This window comes from Tupaia chinensis, unplaced genomic scaffold (assembly GCF_000334495.1).
Source record: "Tupaia chinensis unplaced genomic scaffold, TupChi_1.0 Scaffold146140_1, whole genome shotgun sequence".
NCBI lineage: Eukaryota > Metazoa > Chordata > Mammalia > Scandentia > Tupaiidae > Tupaia > Tupaia belangeri.
The window spans coordinates 2,548,302-2,562,489 of NW_006205995.1; the positions used below are offsets into that span (position 1 = coordinate 2,548,302).

General features: G+C 38.5%; 1 protein-coding gene across 3 annotated transcripts in view; it reads left to right on the forward strand.

Moving 5' to 3' along the window:
* The window catches only part of TRPM7 (transient receptor potential cation channel subfamily M member 7), a 124,419-nt gene that overhangs the window by 13,716 nt on the left and 96,515 nt on the right, over positions 1-14,188 (forward strand). For all 3 annotated transcript variants that reach the window (XR_003547947.1, XM_027768405.1, XM_014584262.2), the window contains exons 4-9: positions 603-816; positions 3,839-3,963; positions 5,221-5,392; positions 9,281-9,455; positions 11,380-11,503; positions 13,832-13,904. Coding sequence is in view for 2 of the 3 variants with exons in the window: in XM_027768405.1 (XP_027624206.1) it covers positions 603-816; positions 3,839-3,963; positions 5,221-5,392; positions 9,281-9,455; positions 11,380-11,503; positions 13,832-13,904 (883 nt within the window). In the remaining variant the exon portion in view is untranslated. The remainder of the gene's footprint in view (positions 1-602; positions 817-3,838; positions 3,964-5,220; positions 5,393-9,280; positions 9,456-11,379; positions 11,504-13,831; positions 13,905-14,188) is intronic.

The following is a 14,188-nucleotide window of genomic DNA, read 5'->3' on the forward strand; positions in this document are numbered from 1 at the left end:
CGCCACAATCCCTTCTCCTCCATTCTCCTCTCAGGATCTTGGGCACATACGCACACGTGCCTGGCATGATTTTAAGCCACCATGTCCGGGACTCAAACCATGGTTGACTACATGGGAGTCAAGCGACATAGACATTATGCCAACCACTGGTCCCCAGAATAACTTTTCTAACTTTTAAATTATTTTCTATTTTGGGGTCAGCAGGTGGCATGATAGTTAAGACATAGGACTCTCACATGGTCAGCTGTGGTTCAAGTCCCAGACCCAGTGGCTTGAAAGTCATTCTGGAGATGTTTGTGAGCACTCAGAATCCTTAGAGAAGACTGAAAGAGAAGGGATTGTGGCATGATCACCCCCCCCCCGGGTTATTTCCCACTTTCCCTCTCTCTGTTTCCCTCTCCCTGAAACAGTGAATGTACATGCTCTATGGCAAGACTCTGAAAAAAGTTAATTTGCTGTTGCTTATTCCTAGTATTAGTAAATACATTGAACGTATCCTATGAAATCTGTTATTCCATAAATTGATACTTTTTCTAAAGTTTTATTATATGACATTATGAAACCATTAAACATTTACTTTGTTCTTTTAAAATCTTCTTTAGTATGTGAGGCTATCATATGACACCAAACCTGAAGTCATTCTGCAACTTCTACTTAAAGAATGGCAAATGGATTTACCCAAACTTGTTATCTCTGTACATGGAGGCATGCAGAAATTTGAGCTTCACCCACGAATTAAACAGTTGCTTGGAAAAGGACTTATTAAAGCTGCAGTTACAACTGGAGCTTGGATTTTAACTGGAGGAGTAAACACAGGTAATTTGATGTTTATACCAATTTCATTTAGTCTGTTTGCAAAAAAAGAAATAATAAAATCAGTTAGATAAATAGTAATCAGCACTGAATATAAACATGTTCAGTTCTTCTGTTGATCTACAGTTCATAAGAAAAATGTTAACTGTAAACCTGTTTAGTGGTTGTTTAGGATCTAAAGTATATAGGAGGCTAGGTGGTGACACAGTGCTAAAGCATGACGCTGTGGGAGGCTGACCCGCGTGGGACGTTTTCAGTTTTGTGTCTGGTAACCTCCCTTAGTATGTCAGGCACGTCTGTTCCTGTGATGTAGCCCATGTGCCAAATATATCCCTATTTTTGATTTTGTGAATAAAAATTTATTAGAACACAGCCACATTTATTTATGTATTGTCTGTGGTTACTTTTGTGCTACAAGAGCAGAGATGAGTAGTTGAGAGGGTCTGTCTCCCTTGCAAAACCTGAAATATCTGCTTCCTGGTTCTTTACTAAAAAAGTCACTGACCCTAATATAGAGCAAGTTGTTATTCCTGTCACTTTCTGATTACTGGTAAGTTAATAGAAAAACGACAGACCATTGCCTCAGCAGTAGTAAGAAGTAATTTTCAAAAATTTGTTTTTAATGTACTGTCACCTTTTATTTTAAGTCTTTCCTGTCACACGTACATATTGAGTGTAAGGAAAAATTAAATAATTACACTAATCAGCGTGTAAACATCTAATTCATTATCAACAACTATGTTTTGTGCCTCGTGGTATATTAGATATCTTCTGTCCTGTGGAATATAATCATTCCACAAAACAGACAAGGTGTTTACCTTCATGGAGCTTACATTTTAGTGGCGGGAAAGCAGACACTAAATAGATAACTAGTGTGTTAGATGATGGTAAGCACATGCAGACACATGAAATAATGAGGAGGGACAGTGCAGGATGGTTGATGGGGTACTCTTGTGTATATGGTCAAAGAGAGCGTTAGTGACAAGGTGCCAAATATGAGAGAGGAGGAAATGAGGGACTAGGTATAATGAAATAATGAAAACCTGGGACAGAGCATAGAAAGGACAGAAACTGAGTTGGAAGAATAGTAACAAGGGTCTAATGTAGCTTGAATGGGACATATGAAGAGTGCAAGATGATGGATTCCAAAGTTATTGGTGTGTGGTGATGGAGAAATGTGGTAAAGAAGTTACTGGTGTGTGGGGATGGTGAAATATGGTAAAACTTAGGCAAAGCCAACAGGCGATCATTATGTAAGGGATCATGGACCATATAAGCACTTTTGCTTTCACACCAAATGAGAAGAAAAGATTTTAAGCAAAGATTTTATAAAAGCGAAAGATCACTTGAATTATGTATTGAAAATTACTGTAAATGGTCTAGATAGCAGTTAAAAGACAGTGAAGATGCTGCTTTCAGAATCTAGGTGAGGGATGAGATTTAATGCATTATAATTGAATGAGGTATTTGCTGTGCCTACCATAACAAAATACCTCAGAGTGGTGGCTCAAATAACTGTATTTTCTTACAATTCGAGAGGCCGAAAGTCTAAATTTAAGATGTCAGCGGGGGGGACCAGCAGATGGCATAATGGAGTCACTGGACTCCCATGTAGTCAAACATGGTTCAAGTCCTGGACTTAGTAGCTTAAAATTCACTCCGGGCATGTATGCGTTCATGCCCAAAATCCTTAGAAGAGGATAGAGGAGAAGGGATTGTGGCATGGCCATTCCCATCGGAAATGATTTCTTGCTTTCTGTCTCTGTGTGTCTCCAGTGAGCACACATGCCCTAAAAGGGGCGGGTAGGGGGGGAACCAGCACATGGTGTAGTGGTTATGTCACTGGACTCCCACATGGTCAACCACAGTTCAAGTCCCAGACCTAGTGGCTTCAAACTCATGCTGGACCCAAGTGTGTGCATGCCCGCCCAAGATCCCAGGAGGATAACGGAGGAGAGGGGATTGTGGTGTGGCCATCCCCCCTGGGGGGTGACTTCTCGCTTTCTGTCTCTCTAGCAAGCATATGCACACTATAACAAAAATCTCTCAAAAAAAAAATGTCATCAGGGTAGATTTTTTCTGAGATCTCTTTCCTTGGCTTGCTGATGACCACCCTATTGCTGTGTTTTTTCCTAGCCTCCCTCTGTGTCTAAATTTCCTTCTACAACAATGCTACGCAGATTGGATTAGTTTGTACCGTAAAGGCCTCGTTTTAACTTAATCACCTCTTTTTTTTTTTTGGAGAGGTTTTTGCTACAGGGCACATGCGCTCGCCAGACAGACAGACAGAGACAGAGAGACAGAAAGCGAGAAATCACTCCCCAGGAGGGATGGCCACGCTGCAATCCCTTCTCCTCCATTCTCCTTTTGGGATCTTGGGCATGCACGCACACGCGCCCGGTGTGAGTTTAAGCCACCGGGTCCGGGACTTGAACTGCGGTCGACTACGTGGGAGTCCAGCGACATAGCCATTACGCTAACTGCTGGTCCTAGTCACCACTTTAAAGGCCCAAATACAGTCACCTTTTGAAATATTAAGAGTTAGACGTTCAATATAGTTGTTTTGGGGAACATAATTTAGCCCTTAACAAGTGATCATGAGAATTTAGATGTTCTTTGGCATTATCTTTTTATATTCTACTTTTAGTTCAGTTCGACAACATTTATAACGGGTGTGTGTGTGTGTGTGTTGCTTATGATCCTGTGCTACTGAGCTCTGTTCTTAATTTTTGCTAGATAATGCATAGCAAGTAACCAAAAAACTCATCATAGTAGAAATCTAAGAACGGACTAGACCAAGCAACATGGTAAAAGTTTTACATTTGTTTCAGGCAGCTGTAGTTACTTGATATTTTGGAGTTAAGTTTATTATTATTATTACTACTTTTTACTTGGACCCTGTTGCCTTATATCTTGCATGTGTAGAGAAATACATCACAAATTGTAATGTTACAGATTGAGCATAGGATTATTCTGAACACGATATAGACTTTCAAATAAAATGAATAAAATTTTGTGTAAACAGGTGTGGCTAAACACGTTGGTGATGCTCTCAAAGAACATGCTTCCAGATCATCTCGAAAGATTTGCACTATCGGAATAGCTCCATGGGGAGTAATTGAAAACAGAAATGATCTTGTTGGGAGAGATGTAAGAGTGATTTTTAAGATTTCTCATTTGTGAACTTGGGTATAAACAAAATTATAGCAAGAACAATGCAAGTCAACTTAAAATATACATGATCATATTGTGCTTTTCAAATTAAACTTACAAGGTAGATTTTCTTCTGATCCTTTTGAAATTACAAATAATTACAGTTATGACTATTAGTATGTTTTGGCTTGTGTCTTTTGTGTATAACGTTATTCAGACATTTTCCATATTATGCCAGTATTAAAATTTTAATTACCATATGGCATTAAGAATGAATCTTGTCATAGAGTAGGAATCAAATGTCAGTGTTTTATTTGAATAGGTTAAAGCCATGTGAATTGTTTATAGATATTTATCAAGAGACTATAAAAAGGAATTATTGAAGGGCTGACTTCAGGTCTAGTGGTTGGGGAAGCTGGATCCCACGTGGACAAGTGCATGGCTTAGATCCTACCCCCAGTGGTCTGAAAAGTATGCCAAGCATGTGCGTGTCTTCACTCAAAATCCGTATAGGATAGAAAACTGGAAGGAAAAAGGATTGAAGCATGACCATATCCCATTGCACAGTGCTTTCTCTCTCCCTTTCCTCCTCTTGGGAGTGCATGGCTTAAAAAAAAAAAAAAAAAGGACTTGCTTAATTATACCAATCACTCAACTCTAACTGAATTTTTCTTTTAAATAAGTATTTTTATTTAACTTTATTTATTTACATTTGATCAGAGAGGTTCAGAACTAGAGAGAGAAAGAGAGAGAGAGATAGGAAGCCGCCAGGTCTGGGACTCAAAACGTGGTTGGCCATGTGGGAGTCCATTGCCCTTAGCACCCATACCACCTGCTGGCCCCTTTACTGAATGTCTAATACTAATTTTAAAGATTCTACTTATAGGTAGAAAAATAGGAATATGACATTTTATTGTTTTTGTTTGTGTCCTTCATATATTGCAATTAGTTTATTCACTTAACTTGGTAATAGTTTCTTTGCACAATTTATTTACTAATGAATATTTCTCTCTTTGCTTGTAATGATGAAATATGTAGTTTCATAATGTCAAAATGTAATTGTATAGTCCAGCCTGTTAATGATAAATACTTACCTGTTCAAAAGCTAGCATTTTTGGATATATTACTTGTGATTTTCTATTTCTATTTGTGAAATAGAGTTTTACTTATCTTTACAGACTATTTCAAAATTTATTTTACATTGTATTATTACATTTAATCCTTTTCATTAACTGTACATTTGCTGTTGTTTAGGTGATTGCTCCTTATCAAACCTTACTGAACCCCTTGAGCAAACTGAGTGTTCTAAATAATCTACATTCCCATTTCATATTGGTGGACGATGGCACTGTTGGGAAATATGGTGCAGAAGTCAGACTGAGACGAGAACTTGAAAAAACTATTAATCAGCAAAGAATTCATGCTAGTAAGGAGGTTCATACATTTGTTAAAGCTGAAATTATTCTGGGCTGTGCTAATAGCCAACAACATTCTAGGACTGTAGAATGTTTTCACAGTGATCTTTTCCTCACATAGAGTATGTCACTATCTGAAGTAGCCAAGATCTGGAAGCAACCTAGGTATCTATCAACAGATAAAGTGCGCGTGCGTGTGTGTATACACAGCGGAATATATGTACACACACACACACACAATGAAATATAATTTAGCCACTAAAAATAATTAAATCCTGTCATTTTAGGCAACATGAGCAAGCCTGAGAGAGATTATGTTACGTGAAATAATCCAGTCAGAAAGAGTATACTGGATGAGCTCACTCATGTGGAAATTAAAAAGATGACATTATAGAAGTAGATAGTGATTGGGTATGCAGTTAAGGTGGCTGGATCCGTCATGGCCAATCATACAGTTCATGTCCTAGACCCCACCACTTCAGAAATTTGGTGCATGTACATGCGTGCCCCAAATCCCAAAAGGTAGGAGAGATGAAGGAGTAGGGGATGCGGTGTGACCATTCCTCATGAAAGATGCTTTCTCCTTTTTCTCTTTCTCTGTCATGCATATGTTCTCTAGCAAAAAAAAAAAAAGAAGGGGTAAAGGCTGATTGCTAGGGACTAGAAAGGGTCCAGAGGAAAAGGGAATAGAAAGATGTTAACAAAATTATAGTTAGATAAGAGGAGCGAGTTCTAGTAGTATATAGTACAGTAGGGTAGCTATGGTTAATTTATTGTATATATTTTTAAACATTTATTAATTTACATTTTATATTTATTTATTTACATTCATCCACTATACATCATTACAGTATACAAAATGAGACTTTTCATCCAGAATACACTGTATACTGGCTCAATTAAGGATATTACTGTATATGTTTTTGTCAACAAATAATTTTCCATTTCTTGTTTCTTACATATTTTGCCCTTTTTTCCCTGCCTCTCATCCTCTGCCATTTCTCACCCTCCTCCCACACTGTCTCTGGTATCTACATTTGCTTTTTTTTTTTTTTTTTTGAGAGATTTTCACTGTAGGGCGCGTGCGCTCGCCAGACAGACAGAGACATAGAGACAGAAAGCGAGAAATCACCCCCTAGGGGGGATGGTCACGCCGCAATCCCTTCTCCTCCATTCTCCTCTCGGGATCTTGGGCACGCACGCACACGCTCCCGGTGTGAGTTTTAAGCCACCGGGTCCGGGACACGAACCGCGGTCGACTACGTGGGAGTCCAGCGACATAGCCATCACGCTAACTGCTGGTCCCCGCAGCCCGCATTTTCACTTTCCGTCCCTTTCTCTTTCTCTCTCTGTCCCTTTCTGGCCAAATTAAAATAAAAAAAATACAGTTAAATAATTCCTAATTCATATATATATATATACACATATATATAATGTTTTACTATTCTTTAGAAAAAAAGATGTTTGCTTTAGACTTAAAGCAAGGAAAAAGGTTAGGATTTCATTCAAACAGTGGGTAGATAAACCTATCAATAGTTCAAGAGGACAAAAATCCTTAAATCTAGAAAACAGCATAGAAGTAAATCAGTAATGTTTTAGTCAAAAATCAAAATTCTATTTCACCAGTTTAGTTTCATGTAATTAAGCTCTCTTCTATTGAATTTGCAGTGTTATGGTGGTCTGATCTTTCCATTTAAACTCTGGAAGTTAACATTCAACTCTGGACATGTCCCTATCATTAGGCTGGCCAGTCTTTTGGTTGTTTCTTGTACTCTTATTTCTGTGTGTCCAACTTTAGTTTTCCTGGTATAGTACTCCCTCCTTCAGCACTTCTTAGAGAGCTGGTCTGGTGTTAGTAAATGCTTTCAGGTTTTGTTTATCTAAGAATGTTTCTGTCTTTTCTTCCCATATGAAGGATAAGCTTGCCGCATATGGTATTCCTCATTGAAGTTGTTTTTCACTTAACACTTTGAATATATTTTTCCATTATTTCCTTGCTTGCATTGTTACCAGTTAGAAGTCCAACGTTAGCCTGATGAGATATCCTTTGAAAGTAACTTGACATTTCTCTCTTGCCAGTTTTACTATCTTGTCTCTGTCTGTGATTTTGGTCGATCTGGCTATAAATGTGTCTTGGAGAAGATCTTCTTTGATTCTATTTGGTGTCCTTTGTATTTCTTGGGACTGGATCTTTCAATACCTCTCTACATTTTGAAAGTTTTCTTGCAGGATTTCATGGAATAGGTTATCAATGCCTTTATGAGTCTCTTCACCTTCTGGGATTCCACTTATCCAGATGTTTGGACATTTAATGGTATCTAGTATTACTCGTATATTATTCTCAGTTTCTCGGGTTTTCTCAGTCTTTTTTGTGAGTTTTTCTAGGTGAGAGATTCTACCTTCTACATCTGAGATTTGATTTTCTGCATGATTTAGTTTGCTTTTAATGCTTTCAAGAGAGGTTTTAACTTCCTGTATTACAGCCTTCATCTCTTAACAATTCCATTTGATTCTTTTTTATGGTGTGTATTTCCTTGTTGTGTCTTTTCTCCTGCATCCTCTGGAGTTTGTTGTCTCTTCTTTTGCCTGTCTGTTATCTTTGTCACTGTGACTATTTTAAATTGTGTCTGACATTTCCATGAGTTCCCTTGTATTGTGTGTGGAGGAAGAGGAGTTATTTTTGTCCCTTAGGGGAGAGAGAACTTTCTTAGCTTCTCATTTCTTGTGCCTCTGCAGTTGTTTCTGGTCATCTGGTGGATTATGTTTTTTCCTAGTTTTTGGAGTTAAATATGAGCATTCAGAGGCATGCAGGAGGAGATGATCTGCAATCTCTAAGCAAAACTGTTTCTCTTTGTGCAGCAGATTCCTTGGAAATTGAGGATTATGCTGACCCTGGCTAGATCTGGGGAGCAGGATGGTAAAGTCTGGTCAGAAAGTCTTCAGTATCCTGCCTGAAAGGGGCTGCCCAGAGCTCAGATATAGATAGCTGCTGATTGGCTTGTCCTGGCTTGATCTGGGGGGCAGGATGATGAAAGTCTTCAGTTGTCCTAGTTCCTGAAAGGGGCCGGTCAGAACTCCAGTTTATTGTTGGGACCAGCAGTTGGCGCAATGGCTGTCACTGGACTCACATGTAGTCGATCGTGGTTCACGTCCCGGACCCGGTGGCTTAAACTCACGCCGGGCGCGTGTGCATGCGTGCCCAAGATTCTGAGAGGAGAATGGAGGAGAAGGTATTGTGGTATGACCATCCCCCTGGGGGGTGATTTCTTGCTTTCTGTCTCTCTGTCTCTGTCTTTCTGGCGAGTGCACGTGCCCTATAGCCCCCCCCCCCCAAAAAAAATGATCAAAGACAGACTGAGAGAGAAAAGCAAAACAGGAAAGCAAGCCTCAAGGTCCGGGACTTGAACTGTGGTTGGCCATGTTGGAGTCCAGCACCTTAACCACCACGCCCCCTGCCAGCCTCAGTAATAATTCTGACTCATTAATTTTTATATTACTATCTCAGCTCATTTGTAATCAGAAATACATTTTAAAAATAAGTGTTAAAAGTTCAACTAATACAGTAGTATTACAAAGCAAACCAAGAAGCAAATTGGTATTATTAATTTCTCATCAAAAGCTCAGTTAGTAAAGGACACAAAATACTTTCATTTTTCAGTGAATATATAAATTATTTGGGATATATGCTAAAAAATGTATGGATTTAATAATTTTGTCATTTAGAACATACTTTGAGTAGGCAACAGTTAACTTACTCAGTATATATGACAGGCTCATAAATAAGTTATGAATCAACACAGTTTTGACTTTTTATTTTCTTTATTTTTTAATTTAGTAAGAGAGTTAAGAGTAAAGTACTGAATTTTGTCTTATTGTTAATTAAACTTTGCGTTTTTTAGGAATTGGCCAAGGTGTCCCTGTGGTGGCACTTATATTTGAGGGTGGGCCGAATGTGATCCTCACAGTTCTAGAATACCTTCAGGAAAGTCCACCTGTTCCAGTAGTTGTGTGTGAAGGGACAGGCAGAGCTGCAGATCTACTAGCATACATTCATAAACAAACAGAAGAAGGAGGGTAAGTATATGAATAGAATACATTTTTAATAACTTAATTTAAAAATATTTTAGAATATTTAATATTTTAGAATATTATATTCCTTTCACTTATGAAGATAAAAATTTCATATTTAATACAATACCTAGGTAAGATTTGAAGAAATAACCTAACCCTTACTTTATTGGAAGGGTTTAAATCTAACTGTCATTTTCACAGACCATTTCACAAGATCTGTTGAACAGATGATCCAGTAATTCCATTTCTGGAATTATTCCTACAGATGTACATCTGTGAAATATGTATAAAGTTACTAATTACAGGATTGTTGTAAGAGTAATAGATGGGATGAGACCAGCAGTTGGTATAATGGCTATGTTGCTGGAGTCCCATGTAATTGACTGCAGTTCGAGTCCTGGACTCGGTGGCTTAAATTCACACCGGGTGTGTGTGTGTAGCCAAGATCCCAAGAGGAGAATGGAGGAGAAGGGATTGTGGTGTGGCCATCCCCCCCCCCCCACCCCCAGAGGTGATTCCTAGCTTTCTGTCTCTCTCTGTCTTTCTGGCGAGTGCACGCGCCCTATAACAAAAAACCTCTCCCCAAAAAAGGGTGATAGATGGGAACACAGTAGAACATCTAGTAGAAAGAAACTAGATAAATTAATTATACTGTATCTACACATGGTATAGTTTATAACTGTGTGGGGATAGTATTTGTATGCTGAGTTTAGGAAGATTATCCAAATATGTACATGGACAAGAAAATGAAGAGCAGCACATGTATGAGGGATTCCTAAAAAGTTCATAGAATATGTGCACGGATTTTAAAAAATTTTGCATCAAAATTAATTTGCATTTTAATACCATTTTTCTGTAAAATTTTAAAGTCCCTCTCGTGTTCCCACATTTTATGTAAATGAAAGAAGAGGGAAATAATTATTTATCTTTATAGAAAAAGGTCTTGGAAAGTTGTATAAGCCAATAGTGATTCCTAAATACAGTCAGAATAGAACTGGGCTGATGAAAAATGGTGGGAAGAAGACTTTCACTATGAATTTTCATGTTTTTTATTTATTTTTGCCTGAAGATGTGTGCACTTGCTAGAGAAAGAAAGCACACACACATAAACCCCCCCCCCCCTTGTTTTCTTACTTTCCTCCTCTTTCTCTCTGTCTCTCTCTGGTAAGCACATCAAATTAAAAAATAATAACGGAATCAGCGGACGCACAATGGTTAAATTGCTGAACTCCCACATAATCAACTGCTGTTCAAGTCTGGACCTGTTGGTTTGCCGGGTGCATGTGTGCCCAAAATTCCCAAGAGGAAAATGGAGGAGAATGGATTGTGATGTGGCCATCTCCCCGGGGGAGTGATTTCTCACCTTGGTTCTCTGTCTCTCCATTCAGAGCACACGCCCTATAGCAAAAATCTGTATTAAAAAAAAATTAAATAAAGTAATTCTTTTAAAACAAAAAAACGGGAACCGGCAGTTAGCGTAATGGCTATGTCGCTGGACTCCCACGTAGTTGACCGCGGTTCGCGTCCCGGATCCAGTGGCTTAAAACTCACGCCTGGCGCGTGTGCGTGCGTGCCCAAGATCCCGAGAGGAGAATGGAAGAGAAGGGATTGCGGTGTGACCATCCCCCCTGGGGGGCTGATTTCTCGCTTTCTGTCTCTATGTCTCTCTCTGTCTGTCTGGCGAGCGCACATGCCCTATAGTGAAAAAAACCTCTCCAAGAAAAAAAAAAAAAAAAAGAATGTAAAAACAAAAACAAAACCAGCCTGCTTACAGTGAAAGCCTCATGTACTTTTACCCAAGGTCAAGTATTTGATATGGATACAGTATCTCCAAAGGTCCTGTGTGAAACTACTTGTATTTCAGATTGATCCTACAAATAATGAAAGGTGAGCTCACTGAATTCGGTTCTGTTTCCTCTAACTTCAGGAATCTTCCTGATGCAGCAGAGCCTGATATTATTTCAACCATCAAAAAAACGTTTAACTTTGGCCAGAGTGAAGCTGTTCATTTATTTCAAACACTGATGGAGTGCATGAAAAAAAAGGAGCTTGTAAGTAAATTTTAACAGGATAAGCCTTTTCTTTCTTTCAAGACATATTATAAATTGGTGAAATACTTTGGTTTTAACTTAAATGTTTTTTAGTCATGTCAAGATGTTATTTATTGGTCTTGTTTAAGCCAAGAGGTATAAAATGAGGACTGTATAGTTTTCTTATACAGTATTGAGACAGTATATTTGCAGTTCTGAAGTTTCCTAACTAAGTCTCAACAGATTATGTTCATTGTCGAAGAACTGTAAAGAGATGTTAATCGCTTCTCTAAGAAAATATTTGGAAAAACATTTTTACACATTTTTATTCTGAGTGCTGAAGCCAATTAAATTGAGCATCAGTGCTGCTTAATTTCAATCATAAAACATGGATTTAAATTTTCAGAGGTAAAGAAAATTTGTTTTAATTTATTTATTCACGATAGTGCATGCACATGCACAAGAAAGAGAGCCAGGGAGAAAGGCACTCTTCACTCTTGAGAGGGTCTTGTCATACCACGCTTCCCCTTCCTCTAGCTCTTTAGAATCTAGGGCTTGCTTGTATGCACCTCGTGTGTTTTCAGGCTGACCTTGAGATCTGAACATGCTACCATCCTCGTACCTTCTATGCTGCAGTTCAGTTTACTACACACTGAGCCACTAGGCTGAAAGGATAAAATATTTAAACAGCTCCATAAACATACATAGATCATTACATAATTTAATTTACTATTTTCTTTTTAAAAATTATTTAATTTGATATGCTTATTTATCTAAATCTGACCAGAGAGAAAAAAAGTGTGAGAGAGACAAAGTGAGAAGGCAAGGCAGTAGGTCCTGGACTTGAACCACAGTCGGCCATGTGGGAGTTCAGCACCCTTAACCACCATACCACCTGCTGGCCCCCTTTTTTTTTTATTTTAAAGAATTATTTTTATTTATTATTGTTGTTCAGTTTGACCAGAGAGACACAGAGAAAGAGAGGAAGGGAGAGTGAAAAAATAAGCCTTCAGGTCCAGGGTTTGAACTATAGTAGGCAATGTGGGAGTCCAGTGCCTTAACCACTATGCCACCTGCCTTTCCCTTGCTGTCTGTTTTCATTGCAAGTTTTTATTTATTATGAAATGAAACTAGTTGAAAATTTGTATATCTTACTTTATGAAAATGTTGCTAAGTACAAACTTAAATGGTGTTACTATACAGCTTATTTAATGGCAGTTGGAATAAAAGATTTGAAGAAAGCAAACATTTTTCATTCAAGAAGAAATGCTGTCGGCCAGCAGATGGGCGTGGAGGTTAAGCCTCTGGATTCTTACATGGCCAAATGCATTAAAGACTCTCAGACTCAGGAGCTTGAAAACCACCCCAGGCATGTGTTCATGTTTGCCCAAAATCCTGAGAGTAGAAGGGATTGTGGTGTGGCCATCCTCCCCAGGCATGATTTTTCTCTTTTCCTCTGTCTTTGGCGAGCACATGCCCACCCTATGACAAAAAAACAAAAAAAAAAAAAGGAAAGAATACATTTTCCTTGAATGACTAAATGTTTACTCTGTGGAAGAAACAGCGGGATATACTTTGATAAGTAATCTATAGCCTCAGCCCATAAATTGCCTTTTTTTTTTTTGAGAGAGAGAGATTTTGCTATAGGGCATGTGCGCTTGCCAGAAAGACAGAAACAGAAAGTGAGAAATCACTCCCCAGGGAGGATGGCCGTGCCGCAGTCCCTTCTCCTCCATTCTCCTCTCAGGACCTTGAGCACACATGCACATGCGCGCAGCTTGAGTTTAAGCCACCGGGTCTGGGACTCGAACCACGGTCGACTACATGGGAGTCAAACAACATAGCCATTACACCAACTGCTGGTTCCCCATAAATTGCCTATTTTAATAAAGGACATAAGATGATTTTAAAAATATGTATGTGTGTGTATAAATGTGTGTGTGTGTGTGTATAAAACATGAAACCAAATATTCTGGGTATAATTGCCAATGATTAATAAGTGATAAAGTCTTTTTTTTAAACAATTATTTATTTTATTTTATTTATTCATTCATTCATTTTAATTTGACCAGAGAGAGAGAGAGAGAGAGAAAGGAAGCCACCAGGTCCAGGACTCAAACCATGGTTGGCCATGTGGGAGTGTCCAGTGCCTTATCCACTATGCCATCTGCTGGTCCCAATAAGTGATAAAGTCTTCTAATCTTTTTTTTTTTTTGTGAAATGAAGTTATTTCTGATTCTCCTAAATACACATTTATGTTCCTCCCCTCATTTAAAATTACTTTCTGCTTTATGATACCTTCACTTTCAAAATGTAAATGAGTAATATTTTGAATTAATCTTTAAATAGATCACTGTTTTCCACATTGGATCAGATGAACATCAAGATATAGATGTAGCAATACTTACTGCATTGCTAAAAGGTAAGATTTACATTTCTTTTTAATTTCTGAAATCTTTGTAGCTTTTTAAAAATATAAGATAGGGCTTTTTAGCTTGGCTGAGTGCTTGGAATGGACTGTCTGGTGGTGCAGTAGTGACGCAGCCCTCTGCGAGTTAATCCATAAGGGAACATTCCAGGTTCACATCTGGCGGCCTCCCTGAACGTAGCCCACACACGTGCATGCCTGTGATCCAGGGTCGGCTACTGCCAGAGGCAGATCACAGTGCCAGGACTTCTTGGGGGTGCCTGTCTCTCTCTCTTTCC